Source organism: Saccopteryx leptura, chromosome 2 (genome assembly GCF_036850995.1).
Source record: "Saccopteryx leptura isolate mSacLep1 chromosome 2, mSacLep1_pri_phased_curated, whole genome shotgun sequence".
Taxonomy (NCBI): Eukaryota; Metazoa; Chordata; class Mammalia; order Chiroptera; family Emballonuridae; genus Saccopteryx; species Saccopteryx leptura.
Window position 1 is genome coordinate 373,217,980 of NC_089504.1, and position 15,813 is coordinate 373,233,792.

A 15,813-nucleotide genomic window follows, 5' to 3' on the forward strand; every position below is an offset into this window, starting at 1 on the left:
TAAGTGAAAGCTTCAGAGGAAAGTTACGTCATTGTTGGCTGTGTTCTGAGTTTCTGCGTCCGCTGGCCTGCAAGTTCAGCAACTGCTGTAACTGTTATGAATTACTGTGTCAAGAACAAGTCTGAAAAATAACTCATAGACACAGACAACAGCATGGTGATTACCAGAGGGAAAGGGGTGGGGGGGCAGGTGAGGGTAAAGGGGGTAATAAATGGTGATAGAAGGAGGCTTGATTCGGATGATGAACATACAATAGAATATACAATTGATACATTATAGAACTGTACACCTGAAACCTTTGGAATTTTATTAACCAGTGTCATCCCAATAAAGTCCCTAAAAAAGGAAAGAAAAAAGACTAGAACAAGCCTGGTTGTGAGCAGAAGGCCCTGCTGTGGCTGGCCTGGTGTCATCATCTGCCCTGGCAAGCCCAGGGGCAGCAGCAGTGCTTTGCATGCACTTCTGTCTGAATGTCACTCACTTACAGAGGATCACCTTTGCATGTGAGGATCCTGTCAGGTTGATCTGTTTATAAAATGTTTAAGTCATGAACAGCTATATAGAACTGTAGAGATTGTTATTAATGAGAAAATATTAGGCTAGCTAGAAACCACATGCTTTGGAGCTAAAAATAAAAAGGATTGCTTCTCACTTTCCTCTTGCTGGGTTTGTGCTGGCTCAGGCACGTTGCCCCTTTGGATCCGGTCGTTTGGAGTGCCACGCACAAGCGATGCTTGCTCAGGCCGTGTCTGTCCTTGACAAGGGGAGTGTTGCTGTTCCTTTTTTTAAGATTTTTTTAAATTTTTTTATTTTTCTCAAGCTGGAAACGGGGAGAGACAGTCAGACAGACTCCTGCGTGCGCCTGACCGGGATCCACCCGGCACGCCCACCAGGGGGCGACGCTCTGCCCACCAGGGGGCGATGCTCTGCCCCTCCGGGGCGTCGCTCTGTTGCCACCAGAGCCACTCTAGCGCCTGGGGCAGAGGGCAAGGAGCCATCCCCAGCGCCTGGGCCATCTTTGCTCCAGTGGAGCCTCGCTGCGGGAGGGGAAGAGAGAGACAGAGAGGAAGGAGAGGGGGAGGGGTGGAGAAGCAGATGGGCACTTCTCCTGTGTGCCCTGGCCGGGAATCGAACCTGGGACTTCTGCACGCCAGGCTGATGCTCTACCACTGAGCCAACCGGCCAGGGCCCTTTTTTAAAGATTTTATTTATTCATTTTTAGAGAGAGAAAGGGAGAGGAGCAGGAAGCACCAACTCCCATATGTGCCTTGACCAGGCAAGCTTGGGGTTTCGAACTGGTGACCTCAGCTTTCCAGGTCGACACTTTATCTACTGTGCTACCACAGGTCAGGCTGGAGTGTTGCTATTCTTGCTATTTATAGACAGGTAGCTTCCACCTGGTGTTAGGGTTTTGCCTTTTTTTTTTTTGAAAGAAAGAGATAGGGAGAGAGACAGGAACATCGAGCTGCTCTTGTATGTGCCCTAACCTGGGAATTGTTATTATTCACTAATAAAGACATGGAGGGAGAGAGAGGGAAGGGGTAAGGGAAGCATCCATTTGTTGTCTCAGTCGTGCATTCATTGGTTGCTTCCCGTGGGTGCCCTGACTGGGGATTGAACCTACATCCCTGTCGTCTCAGGATGAAACTGTTAACTGACTAACTGGCCAGGGCGGGTTTTGCCTTTTTTATGGAATACTTCCTTCCCATTCATTATCTAATAACCATCAAGGATGTGATCCTCTGTGATCTAGGCCCTACGAGATTACAGCCTGGTGGGAAACACAGGAGAAAATCAGTAATTACAGTGGTTTTTAAGTGGTATAACCTGGGGATGTCTCCCAAGAGGAGCTATACTTTGAAGGACAAATAGGAAGGGTTTTAGGGTCAGGAAGGTTATTTTAGGCAGAAAGAATTGCCTGTGGGATAAAATACGATGCTTAAGGCAGACATCCAAATTTGTTGCTGGTCTGACAGTTCCATTTGAAGGGAATCCCAAGTGTTGAAGGAGCAAGTTGCATGATTAAACAGGAGGTGCTGGGTAAGGTAATGTCTAATGCCGCCCAGGGTGTTACCTTACTTGTGATGTATTCCATGCTAGAAAGGCTTTGCACTCAGCTTCCATTTCTCTTACAAAAACCATTTTCCTCTTAAGGCTTGCATTTCATTATTTCCAAGTTGGGTACAAGTAAAGTTTCTTTCCTTTTCATTCCCATCAGCTCTCTGGAAAAAGCCTGTTTCATTCATCCTTATAGAGCACAGTGCTTCCTCAAAAACGGGAACCAAGTAGCATATTGAATGCGGGGGGTGGGGAGCACTCAGTAGGGGCTGTCTGCCCTCAGGAGGGAGTTGCTTCTGTGAGAAGCACGAGGTCAGCCTGTCCTGGGAAACTGAGCTGTGTTCTCTCTCCACACAGGCTCTGGATTGGGAGAGCAGGATGCAGGACTGATCGGTGCTGAGGAGAAAGTGATTAACAGTAAGAATAAAGTGGATGAAAATATGGTGAGCCATTTCTCTTCTGACCTGCCCGGTTTTAATTGTGAGAAAAATTAGAATGAGTGGCATTGTTTTAAATGCTTTCTAGATGAGACACCGAGTGTTCATTTTCTATGTGGTATAAGAGTAAAGAATTATTTTTCAGTCTGACCAATTACAGTACAATGGATAGAGCATTGACATGGGATGCTGAGGGCCCCAGTTCAAAACCTTGAGGTCGCCGGCTTGAGCCACAGGGTCTCTGGCTTGAGTGTGGGATCATAGACATGATCTCATGGTCACTGGCTTGACTAAGGGGTCACTGGCTCGGCTTGAGCCCCCCAGTCAAGGTACATATGAGAAGCAATCAGTGAACAACTAAAGTGACACATCTATAAGTTGATGCTTTTTATTCTATGTCCTCCCTCCCCTTCTCTCCCTTCCTGTCTCAAATATATATATATATATTTTTTTAGCAGTAGCTCATTTCTTGCTGTGCAGTGGGAGAATATATGCTCACAAAAATTAGGGGATATTTCAAAATGAATATGAAATAAAATATCCCCTAATTTTTGTGAGCAGTATATTTGCAACTGAAGAGGTGAATAAAATATCAGAAGCCACTTTCAAGTGAGTAGAGATTTCATGACTTGAAAATGGAGTAGAGTGGGCTTTGGTTCTTACACTGCCTTAGGTTGATACTCCGGTTTATTGCTAGCACTTTCTATCACTCACATTTCTGGTTTCTTGATAATTTCTCCTGAAATGTTTTTTCCACAACAGTCACCCAGAGAAAATTCAGGAAAAAGCCCATAAAGGATCCACAGCTCTACTGTAATCTTACGTTCACACTTCCTCCTTCCTGTAGGAGTTTGGGGAGAGGATTTAGATGAATGTGACAGAACTGTTTAGTTAGTGGATGTCCATTAGGTATTTACTTCCCTTTACCAAATAGTAAGGTTCCCCACCCACCCAGTGACTGACCTCTTCATGCTGTTTCAGGTCATTGATGAGACTCTGGATGTTAAGGAAATGATTTTCAATTCTGAGAGAGTTGGAGGCCTTGAAGAAGAGCCGGTATGTGTTTAGCCCCAGAACCCAATGCTAGATTAATCTCCAAGGAGGTTGGAAAAAGTGGAGTGTTCTGTAGGCTGGTTACCTGGAAAGCCGATGGTGGTGCTCCCTCGGTTTCTAAAGGAGCATGGCCGGGGCTGAGCTGCTTGTCTCTGGCTTGCAGTCTTCCACACCGTGCAGCTGGTCACTGGGCTTTACTGCACATCTGCTTTGTCACCGTAGGAATCCGTGGGGCCACTGCGAGAGGACTTCAGTCTGAGCAGCAGTGCCCTCATTGGCCTGTTGGTCATTGCAGTGGCCATTGCTACGGTCATCGTTGTCAGTTTGGTGATGCTGAGGAAGAGACAGTATGGCACCATCAGTCATGGGATCGTGGAAGTGAGTAGCTGGGCTTTCTTCCGACTTGGCCCTGAGCTGGCGGGGTTTGCTCTCTGCTGCTGGAGCTGTATGGGATTCAAACGTCTGTGCTTCCTGGGCACTGCGCATCAGTTACATTGCTCCCTGGATTATTAGGTCACAGTTTGGAAGTCAGCCCAACTGGATTATGTTGATTCTATGACAAAGGGGCTGCCGTTGCCGACTTTTAACATAAATTTGGGCTTTATGAATGTGAGGAAATTGTAAGAACACTTTTATATTTCAGAGGGTGAAACTTTTCTCTGTTTATTTCCAGTTTCCTTTCTTTAGGTATGTTAGATATTTGAGAGTGAATGGGCTGTAATGCTCTTCTCTGTTGTTATTGACTTGTTTTGTGAGGAACAAACCAGGTCTGTGACAGATCAGGCAACAGTGACAATCATGAATGAATTAAGTTTTAAACATATGAACTGGGACTAATGTTCTTTTTTAAGGGGGAAAAAACAGCAGGAAATTTAGAAAGCAGGGCAGGCTGTCTCTCTTTTATCTTCTGCTGATTTGTAATTAGAACTGCTTACTACTTGTTTTTGGTGGGTGGCGGAAATGTCGAGAGTCTCTTGATTCTAGAAAATGAATACAATAAAGAATATAGGGGCCCTGGCCGGTTGGCTCAGTGGTAGAGCGTCGGCCTGGTGTGCAGGAGTCCCGGGTTCGATTCCCGGCCAGGGCACACAGGAGAAGCGCCCACCTGCTTCTCCACCCCTCCCCCTCTCCTTCCTCTCTGTCTCTCTCTTCCCCTCCCGCAGCCGAGGCTCCATTGGAGCAAAGTTGGCCCGGGCACTGAGGATGGCTCCGTGGCCTCTGCCTCAGGTGCTAGAATGGCTCTGGTTGCAACAGAGCAGCGCCCCAGATGGGCAGAGCATCGCCCCCTGGTGGGCGTGCCAGGTGGATCCTGGTCGGGCACATGCGGGAGTCTGTCTGACTGCCTCCCCGTTTCCAGCTTCAGAAAAATACAAAAAAAAAAAAAAAAAAAGAATATAGGATGCTCTGGAAAATTAGTTCAGATGCACGTCTTAGTTATATGGTTTCATCTCCTGTGAGACATGGACCTAGTTTCAGAATTTCAGAGCTGGGAAAGACCTTTGTTTTGTGGGGATGTTCACCCAGGCTGTCCCAGGTGGTAAGTAGCAGAACTGGGACTGGCGTGTTACTGTGGAGCTAGGAAATTCAGTTCACTCTTTTCTCCAACTTGGACTGAGCTTTTAGGACTCCAGCTTTCAGAAGCATTGCTTCTTGGACTGTCCTCATTTCTCTGCGTGTCCTATGTCCTCACCACCAGCTTCTGCTTGGTTCACCCAATAGAAATGGGCTGGTATAGGGCCCTAGGGGATTACACAGCAAACAGCTGTCTCTTCTGAGTCTTGTGCCATTCTTTTAGGTGCACTGCAGTGACCATAACATTTGTTCCTCCAGGTCGACCCAATGCTCACTCCTGAAGAGCGTCACCTGAACAAGATGCAGAACCATGGTTATGAAAACCCAACCTACAAGTATCTTGAGCAGATGCAGGTTTAAGTGAGAGAAGGTGCACGTCCCCTTCCAATTGGCGGGGGTGCAGGTGGGCCAGAGGCCCAGTGTTTGGATCGACTGCTGACCAACAGTTACTTCCAGAGGATTTCATCTTGCATTCAGACCTCTTGGATCACTAAGACTATAAAGTACTACTGTAGAATCACAATTTCCATTCTTTTAAATGGGTGAAATGTTAATATAACAATATATGATATATAAACCTTAAATGAAATGAGGAAAGGATTTATTGCAGATATTTGACTGATGTAGTTTTCTTTTTTAAATTAATCAGGCACTCCGCGTCTGTTGTCTCACACGCTCTCTGTAGACATGGCAGTGTTGATTGGCAATGGTAGACTGTATAGGCAGGTTGTTTGTCCTGGTTGTATTGTATAAACCCACTAAGGCACAGTCACCATCCTGGTTTTTATTTTGTTTTTTTCAAAAGGCAGTATTCCCCTTTTAAGTTGCTGTGAAACAGGGAACTAACTGTAAGACCATTGAAGCACATCTTGGTACCCTCTCAAAGTTATTTTAAAGGACCAGTTTCTTGGGAGTCTGGTGTTCCCACTGCTGGGTACCTTGGTGTCTCCACATAAGTCCTGTCACCAAGGAGGTTGAAAGCGTTTGCGTCCCAGCATCTTTTAGCCAGCCTGCCATATACAGGCTAGGGCATCCATGACAGCCTTCCTTCTAAATCCAGTTCTTCCATAGCTGCTAGCCGGTAGTTTGTATACGACCTCTTCACAGTCCACCGTTTACTTACCGTAGCGTCGTACAACTCACATCCTTCCCAAGTAATGTCCAAATGTGCTCTCTTTACCTCCTTGGAGATTTCCCTCGGACAGCACTGACCCTTGGCCCTCCCTATTGTAACGTGACTTCTCTGCCCTCCCTCTCCTGTCACCAGCCTTGCTGGTGTTCACTCAGAAGCCTGCAGTCACAGGTGGCCAGCGGCTGGAGAGACCGCGGGAGGTGTGCTCTATGTGGAGGGAGGATACTGAAATGGTCCGTAGACACCATGCAAAGTGTTGAAGATTTTGTTTCCTTCACACAAGTCTTTGTAATGCTTGTATAGTTGATGTTGATGCTCACAGCTTTTTCTTTCTTTTTTATTCTGAAGGTTCTGGTAACCTGTGGTGCATTTTTTTTCTATTTCCCTGTGACTGTTTTGTTCTGTTTTTATTTTTTCCTTCCCTCCTTTCCCTTAATCCATGTCTCTTCCCACTATGCACAGTAAACTTCACCTACCAACTCCTGAATCTGATCTGTGGAGAATGTACAGAGTTTAAACACATCAATAAATACTTTAACTTCCACTAAGACTCCTTGTGTTTTGTTGGCCTGGCATTGTGCTGTGATGGTGGTTTGCGCCCTCCTGCCTCCGGGCGATGGGGACAATGGGAGGTGATGGGTGTCTTCTCCCCTGGGAGACTCAGGCTTCCGGCCAAGGCGGGAATAGTCTAGTCCAGTGGTCGGCAAACTCGTTAGTCAACAGAGCCAAATATTAACAGTACAATGATTGAAATTTCTTTTGAGAGCCAAATTTTTTAAACTTAAACTGTATAGGTAAGTACATTGTTATTAACTTAATTGGTCCTAAGCTGGCCAAAGAGCCGCATGTGGCTCGCAAGCCACGGTTTGCCGACCACTGTACTAGTCAAGCAAGTTGGACTCTTGAATTTGAATTCCATTAAAATAACAGGGAAGTGATTTAAACCTAAAGGCAGGTGTCTCTTACGAACCTCAGCGAAATATTCTTTCATCATTTCTTTAATGCTTTTCTCCACTATATTTTCTAAAATTCTAAGAGATTGGACCTTAAACCTCCCTGATAGCCTTTTTTTAAGTTTTATTCTATAATCTTAATGATAATTTTGCCTTTATCTTCCAGTTTCTAGTGAATTTAACTATATTTTTGAGTATTACTTCTTTTTATGATAGCAAGTCCATCTGAGTTTATTATGTATTAGAATTTCTAAAGATTTCTTCTCTACCTGTTTGCTTTTGAGCTATTGATTTCCTATAAATGTATAGTGATATTTTTTTGGTCAAACTTAGGAATGAAACAGTTTAGGTTAAAAAATAAGAGTCAGCCAAGAGTTTTGTCCAGCAAAACAATACTTTATTAACGAGACGCTTCTTGGTACTAGGAACGATGAGTAGGGCTTGTGGCTGAATTTTCAGAGGAATGTTTGCGGCCTTCGTTTCTTGAGTTGTATTTTTTTCCTTCAGTTGTAGTTGGCATTCAGTATTTCCATTTCTGAGTTTCTTAAGTAACTTGCCCTTAGGAGGTGTGTTCTTATTGGAGGAGGTGTGTTTACCTGATACCCGCTCACAGCACTTGGTACATGGGGAAGGTTTTCACTCGTGTTCGATGTCCAGCTCTCTGTGTAAGAGGAACATCGGGGCTGTTCTCAGAGTCGTCAGTCTTGTTTAGTGTAATGCCAGTTTACATAAATGGTGCAGTATTGCATATACGTGCATAAATGTATGTGCGCACATAGATGATGTATCGTCCCTAGGATACTGGAATAGGGAGTATGCATTTTAAGAGCCTCTGGCCAGGAAGCACTTTGGGACGAACCAGTTAAACAGGCTGGTTCTTTGCAATGATCAGTACTTCCTCGTCTGCCTCTCCCTCCTGCATTGGCCACTCAGGACTCAGGTTGCTGCCGGGGAAGTTGTGGAAAAGATGAAATGACTTTTTTTTTTTAATTCAGTTTCTGCTAGAATGCAGCAGAGTATTGCCACTCAATGCTGCAAAATCAGCCAGAAGGTGTGATCTGATCTAGCGTTCACGGTTCCAAGTCTAATAGACCAAGCTGCATTTATTATAGTGCCTGCCACCTGGCTAGCCGCTTTACAGGCAGCATCTCGTTTTATCGTTTCCACCTTTCGAGCATGGGCTTTCTTGCTGTACAGAAAGCTGAGGTGTTTCCTAGTCTATTGTTAAGTGACGGAGCAGAGATCCAAACCCAGCTTTGTCACAGCCAGCCCCTTATTTGGTGTACGAATGTCAGCCCTGGAAGACGGGGGTCATCTTACCAGCCAGTGTCAACAAGGACCTACCCACTGGTCAACTGTTGGAACTTTGATCCGTTATGAACGCTCCTGTTGCTGCTGGACATTGCAGTAGTTTGGGGCTGGTGAAACTGCAGTGGCTTCTGTTGACACAACCGTTATCCAAGTGGGGTCTTGACAGGGGCCTTTACAGGGGCCTTCAGGGTAAGAGTTGAGTGTCAGCAACCGGGCTCCCATGTCTCCGTCACCCTGGATTGATTGAGATCTACAGATAATGGTAGCTTATGTGCAGGGAAAGGATTTTTTACGTTTTGAACATAAGTGTCATGGAAATGATACAAGTCAGGGACTGGCCAGCAGGCCTGGCCCCAGCCCGGCCCGGCCCAGCACGGCACTCTCCCTTCATCAGGCACTGAAAGAAACGCACTCGCCTCCTGGTTTCTGCCTCGGTGACTCAGCTTTGCTGTCTGGAATGTGGCCCTGCCCACCTTGCTGTCAGCCTTGGGTGCTGGCCGCTCTCAGCTGACTGGCACAAGGTCCTCCCACCTCCCTGACGGCTTCCAGTTACAGATGGGAGCCAGCCCAGGTGGCCTGGTAACTGCTCTGGTTTCGGTTGCTGTGATACAGATGTTAGGAGCCCCAGATTGGGATGGGATGAGTCCCTACGGTTTGGGAAGGTCCAGGTTCCTCTCTAAGGGAACATGCTGTCTCGTGTGTTACTTGTTAGAAGTGTTGGACACAAAATGGATGGAAGGATCTAGAAAGGTCCTCTCATTTTACAGTCTTAACATGGCCACAGAGTCCCTTGCTATTCAGCATAGAGCCAAAGTCTGATGTGTGCAACGGGTTCTTTTTCTCAGGGACTAAGGTGAAGGCCTTTTAAAACAAGGCGAATGGAATCTTCACTTGTTACCTACTGTGAAGAAGAGGGAAACCACATCTGTCCTCTGTGGGTACTTGTAACAAACAAGCCTGAACAGCTGCAGACTGTCAGTGCTTCCCAGCTGTGAGTGGCCTTGGTATGCAGAGAATGGGACAAGACATACAAAAATTATTTTCTAAAATGGATGTGGCATGACTTTTTTTTTTAAGGATAGCATTTAAAAAAATATATTTACTGATTTTAGAGAGAGAGAAAGGGGCAGGGGGAAGAGTAGGAAACACTGATTTATAATAGTTGCTTCTCCTGTGCGCCTGACCAGGCAAGCCCAGGGTTTCAAACTGGAGACCTTAGCATTCCAGGTCGATGCTCTGAACTGTGCCACCACAGGTCAGATGGGGCACGACTTTCTTGAGGAATCCTTGGGAGTTCTCTGGCCAGGTTCACTCAGATCTGGTTAAAATACTGAGATCAGGCCCTGGCTGGGTAGCTCAGTTGGAGCATTGTCCCAAAGCACATGGATTGCCAGTTCGAGCCCCAGTCAGGGCACATAAAAGGAACAGATCAATGTTCCTCTCTCTCCCTCCTTCCCTTCCTCTCTTGCTAAAATCAATAAATAAAAATTTTTTAAAAAATGCTGAGATCAGTGGCTCTTTCTGATTACAGTAGCAGTCTTAAACATTTTTAGTATATACCTTGTATGTATAGTTATTTTAGTTATAGGCATGTACTGTCATAAATAAAATTTGAGAAGCATAAAAAGATGTTCCCCCCCCCCCCCCCCAAAGTTGATTAAGAGTACAAAGCCTTCGGTCTAATACAGTACTAATAGTTTTCGTGCAAGCAAAGAGATTGCCTTAGCCAGGTGATCAAGGCCAACATCCACAGTGACAAGTCATGGTGACAATGTGTAGTCTTGATATAGCACTTGCCTCTGTGGTCTTCCTCCTTGATAACATAACCCCAGGGTCCTAGAAAAGTTGCAAATACATAGACGGGCTTCCTACAACACAACCAGTACACCTCCAAACCGCCAAGATCATCAAGGTCGGTGAGAAAGTGCCACAGTTAGCAGGAGCTGCACAGAGCTACACTTATCAGATGGAAGAAGGAGTGAACTGGTTGTGCTGATGCTGTGGACAGGGCAATGGGGTCAGAAAGGAAGATTTTCAATCATACTCTCAAGACAGAGCATGAAGTGAATAGCCCAGGGTAAAAAAATGCATTTCCAGAAAGGCTCCAAGGATACTCCCAGACTACCAGCTCTGAGCATCTGTATTTGCCCAGTTTATAGACACCAGGGTGTCTTTTGAGCAGCCCCCTATACTTGGAAGATTTCCATATTAAAGTTCTGCCTATCCAAGGCTAGAGCCAGAGCTCGACTTCTAGCAGGCTTGGAGGTAGGCCAATGATAGGCACTCACAGGAAACTTTTTCAAGAAAAGACAACAGGGTGCACTCTGGCTAGAGGTGTGCAGCTTCCAGCCAGCAGTGGTGGCATTACTGGTGTGCAGGTGAGTCGCACTGGGATGAGCTGGAGTGGTGTCTCTGGGACGGCAGAAGGAGGGCTTCTGGCAGCATTGCTGGTGTAGCTGGCCTTGGTCTTGGCTGTTTCTCCCCCCTCCCTTGCCTGTCTGGCCCTCCCAGAAATTATGTGAGCTTCCTAAAAAGTTTAAATAATTTCCTCCCTTTTTTTTTGGTTCAAATTAGAAAATTCTTTTGTTTGTGAGCTGACAAAAACTTCGTTGAGGGCAAATTCACTGAACTCAAATAATACAAGTACCTGTTACTGGCATTAATGAAGGAGGTAGGGCTGAAAACGTGCTATGAAAGTAAGGGTTCTGTGTGGGGAAAAGTAAAGACAAAGGGGTGTCAGTTCAGTCAATGTTTGAATTGAGAGTATGAATATGAACTTGTGTATTAGATCTTATTTTAAAAATTTCTAGATTTGTCCACCAAAAGCCCCAGAACAATGACCAACTCAATAGTGAACATCCCGTGTGCTCAGATGACTGTCTCAAAATACCATTTCTCACTGAAAGGAGGGTATTTTGAAGAAATGACTTGCTGGATGTCATCTGTCCCAGATGAACCTGGGACAGAAAACACAGGAACAATCAAAAGTAAGTAGGATTGGATCAAAAGGACTCAGCCAACTGGAGGAGGCTCTCACTGGCCAAAGAGGAGACAATTTGAACATCAGTGAGCACAAAAGTGGCAATGGACCAAAGCACAGCAAATATGCATCAATCCAAGAGTTCATAATAACACAAAAATAAAACCGATTGGTCCCTTTGGAAGATGTTGGGGAATTAACTGTTTTGATAACTGCTGAATAAGGGGAAAGACTCAGGCCTTTCTTCTTCCTTTTCGATTAATCGTATTTCCCCATGTTTAAGATGCTCCTATGTATAAGAAGCACCTTAATTTGGGGGTCTGAAATTTGCAAAAAAGTATATTACATAAAGTTATTGAACTCAAGTTTTATTCATCATATAATTCATACAACTCCTTATCACTGTCAGATCTCCCATCCATTAGCTTGTCCTCTATGTCTGATGATGAATCCCTGTCTTCAACAATGAGCACAAAAACAGGCATGAAAAAGTAGGAAATGCAAGTTAAAAAATCCACAACCACTGTATAAGATGCACCCAGTTTTTAGACACCAAATTTTTCTTAAACGTGTGTCTTATACATGGGGAAGTATGGTACTTTACCACTAGGTTACCACACAGATGAGAAATTTATCTTCAAGGTAAACAAGGCTTAACCAGATGGTGGCACAGAGACTAGAGCATTGGCCTGGGATGCAGAGGACCCAAGTTCAAAACCCTGAGTTCTCCTGCTTGAGTGCAGGCTCATCAGCTTGAGCATGAGGTTGCTGGCTTGAGTGTGGGATCATCAACATGGTCCATGGTTGCTGGCTTGAGCAAGGAGTTATTGGCTCGGCTGGAGTCCCCTAGTCAAGGCTCATATGAGAAAACAGTCTATGCACAACTAAGGTGCTGCCACTTAGAATTGATGCTTCTCATCTCTCTCCCTGTCTGTCTGAAGCCTGAGGTTGTTGGCTTGAGCCCAAAGTCACTGGCTTGAGCAAGGGGTCACTGGCTCAGCTTGAGCTCCACCCCCCATCCCCACCCCTGCCATCACCCCACCAGTCAAGGTGCATATGAGACGCAATCAATGAACAAAGTGAAGCAACTGTGAGTTGATGCTTCTCACTCCACCCTCTCTCTCTCTAAAAACATCAACAAATTTTTTTTAAAAATATTGAGATACTATGTTTACATTTCCTCCTGAAGTTAGAATCTAAGCCTGGAGCCATTAGAGCAAAGCAGGAGATAGCCAGCTATGTGCTTCATGTTGAAAACCACACCATCAGCTATGAAGTAATCTTTTCTCCAAAAATAATCCTTTATCTGATTAAGCCTCTAGATACTACAATTTGCAGGAACTACAAAGGGCCAGGGAACTCACCGAATAGACTGCACTTTGGGAACACAGTCAACAAAATCCTGACTCTGAGGAGCCTGAAGAACAAATTATCTGATTTTTTTTAGTAAATAAATTATAAAGGGAGAAAAAGGTGAAGTGGGAACTCCTGGATTAAAAGAGAACTAAAAGACATTTAAAACAGAGCAGGCCAAAGCTAAACTGCAGTGTGTGTAGAGATTCAGGTCTGGATGCTAAAACCATATAAAGGAAAAAAGGTGATCACCATGGAAGTCAGTGGAGTGCCTGCTCTTAGTGGGGCGAGCAGGGGCTGTTTTGGGGACAGGTACAGGGAGGTCTGGGGATGGAGGGGCTGGGGCCAGCAAGGTTCTGTCTCCTCTAACGAATGGCAGTGATAAGGGTGTTGCCTCACAAGAATCCAGTGAGCTGTATATTTGTTAACCTGTTTTTATATAACCTGTTACATTTATGAAAAGTTTTCAGTGATAACAGAAAGCCAGAAAACATTTGCTTACGTTTTCACTCATTTATTCTTAAAAAAAAAAAAAAAAAGTTTATTTTATTTGTTTTAGAGGTAGAGGAAGGAGGAGGAGGAGGAGAGTGCGAAACGGAAACTGATCTTTTCCCGTATGTGCCTGACCAGGGATCGAACTGGCAACCTCTGCACTTTGGAACAATGCTCTAACCAACCACGCTATCCAGCCAGGGCCATTCATTTATTCTTTTCATAATTTAAGAAACACTTACTGAGTATGAGCAGGGAAACTTAACAGAAACTGAACCTTGCCTTCGGGAGCTTTGTGTCAGAAGGAGTGATGTGTGCCACACGTCTCCCAGGGTCACCGCACTGGATTGGAGCCACGTGGAAGAAGGCAGAGCTTTCAGGGGGCGATGTGCAGTCCAGACAGGAAGTAATGGCTGGGAAAAGCAAGACTGCAGCAGCGGAAGAGAGAAGTAGATAGACCCCAAATATATTCTGGAGATAGAACTGACAGACGTGATGAGTTCCGTGTTGTGGTTTGTGAGTGGGATCAGAAAGTCAGTGATGCCTTTAGAACTGTTTGACTCAACAGACGATGAAGCCATTTACTAAGATGGCTGGATCTGAAGTAACATAAATGAGACGGCACTTGTGGCACTAAGACCTGGTGTTTGGCCACCAAAGGAGTCTCTTACTCTCTCCCAGGTTCCTAGAGCGTACTCTTTTATCTCTAGGAGCTGATAAATGCCTTGCACACAGAAGGCACCCGATGCTGTCGTTTGGATTCAGTGTAGATGCAATGCATTTACTGTGAATCTAGATGAAGAGAAAGTGGTGCAGGTCTGGACAGTTCCACTGTGATCATTGAGTCATGTCAATTTACTGAGTGTGTGCTATGTGTGTGACAGAGGAGGAAGTGTAACAACTTGTCATTACATTAAACCCATTCTGTTTAATCCTCATAAAACTATGATACATGAAGTAAGTGCTCTTATTCTTACCTTTTACTGAGCTCGGGCTTAACCTGCTGACGTACTTCCAGTGTCACGGACTGTCCTTACCCATTTGTTCTTGCAACACGTTTGGAGAGCTCTTGTGTGTACCAGAAAGTCACAATGCCCTGTAATATAAGTTCTAACTGAGGACTGCACCAAATTCTGGGAAAACTGAGGAGGAGATTAACTATGCCTGGAGGAAGTGCCACAGAAAGTGTATGTTAGCCGAATTTGGATTTCACCAGGAGAAGGGACAATGTGGGCCAGAGTGGGAAGGATTCAGGCCAGTGGAGTGGCACTGTGAAGGCCATGGCTGTGGGGGAGTGTTCCGTCTCCTACAGCTGTGCACTGGGTGACTGCCGGGTGCGGTCATCCAGGGAGAGGGCAGCATTGCCTCATGGCTACTGAACAACTGGAATTTAGAAAGTGCATTTTTACCTTCCACAAAGCCCTTTCCACCGGGCAGGTCAAATATATATACCTCGTTCCAGAAGAAGTAGATACATTCACAATGATGGCCCCATAGCTGGTTCATTCTGCCTTACCCAGGTCGTTGTAAACCTCCCCCACACCTCTCTGTCTGCAGATTTCTCACAGGAGCGGGGGGGGGGGGGGGGGGGGGGGATGTGCCCGCAGGCTTGGCACAATCTGCTCCTCCTGCGTTTGCTGCCTGCTTTCACAGTCTTAGTGACAGAGCTCTGTGATTGGAGACTTGGCCTGAGTCTGCCTGACGGGCCCCCCACTGTCTCACCTTATTACCAGATGGAGTCAATGTCTTCTGGCCTGTAGTCAGGTCCACGCTTCTACATACACCCTGTCAGTGGCCTTGGTCCCAAGGTCATAGGGACCAGGTGGAGATACCCTCTGAGGGGGTCCCAGCAGGCAGAGTCCTGGGGCAGGGAAAAGGACTCACTTGAGAGGTGGTAGGTTCGGGGTGGGAGTGTGTGGGGGTAGAGGCAGGCAGGGGATGGAGGCTGCACAAGTTGGTCACTGCTGCACACAAATGACATGGGCCTCAAGCTGGACTCTGACTTTGAGTTTGGATTGGTCCCTGTGAGTATAAGAATCTGGTGATGTCCTTTGGGCTGTCCGCCATTGGTTTTCTTCATTTACAACTTAGGAATAAAAGTACTTAGTTCACATGTCATGTTGTGAGGATTAAACCAAATGAGTTCAATCAAAATAGACGTGACACAGGCCCTGGCCAGTTGGCTCAGCGGTAGAGCGTCGGCCTGGCGTGCGGGGGACCCGGGTTTGATTCCTGGCCAGGGCACATAGGAGAAGCACCCATTTGCTTCTCCACCCCCTCCCCTCCTTCCTCTCTGTCTCTCTCTTCCCCTCCCGCAGCCAAGGCTCCATTGGAGCAAAGATGGCCCGGGCGCTGGGGATGGCTCCTTGGCCTCTGCCCCAGGCGCTAGAGTGGCTCTGGTTGTGGCAGAGCGACGCCCCCTGGTGGGCAGAGCGTGGCCCCTGGTGGGCGTGCGGGGTGGATCCCGGTCGG

The 15,813-nt window shown here is 46.0% G+C and overlaps 1 protein-coding gene across 4 annotated transcripts in view; it reads left to right on the forward strand.

Annotated features, from left to right (window-relative positions):
• Nucleotides 1-6,796, forward strand: part of APLP2 (amyloid beta precursor like protein 2) — a 75,854-nt gene extending 69,058 nt beyond the window's left edge. For all 4 annotated transcript variants that reach the window (XM_066365240.1, XM_066365241.1, XM_066365238.1 and 1 more), the window contains 4 exons: nt 2,416-2,501; nt 3,477-3,551; nt 3,771-3,926; nt 5,379-6,796. In XM_066365240.1, coding sequence (XP_066221337.1) covers nt 2,416-2,501; nt 3,477-3,551; nt 3,771-3,926; nt 5,379-5,480 — 419 coding nt within the window. In that variant the 3' untranslated portion in view covers nt 5,481-6,796. The remainder of the gene's footprint in view (nt 1-2,415; nt 2,502-3,476; nt 3,552-3,770; nt 3,927-5,378) is intronic.
• The last annotated feature ends 9,017 nt before the right edge of the window (nt 6,797-15,813 follow it).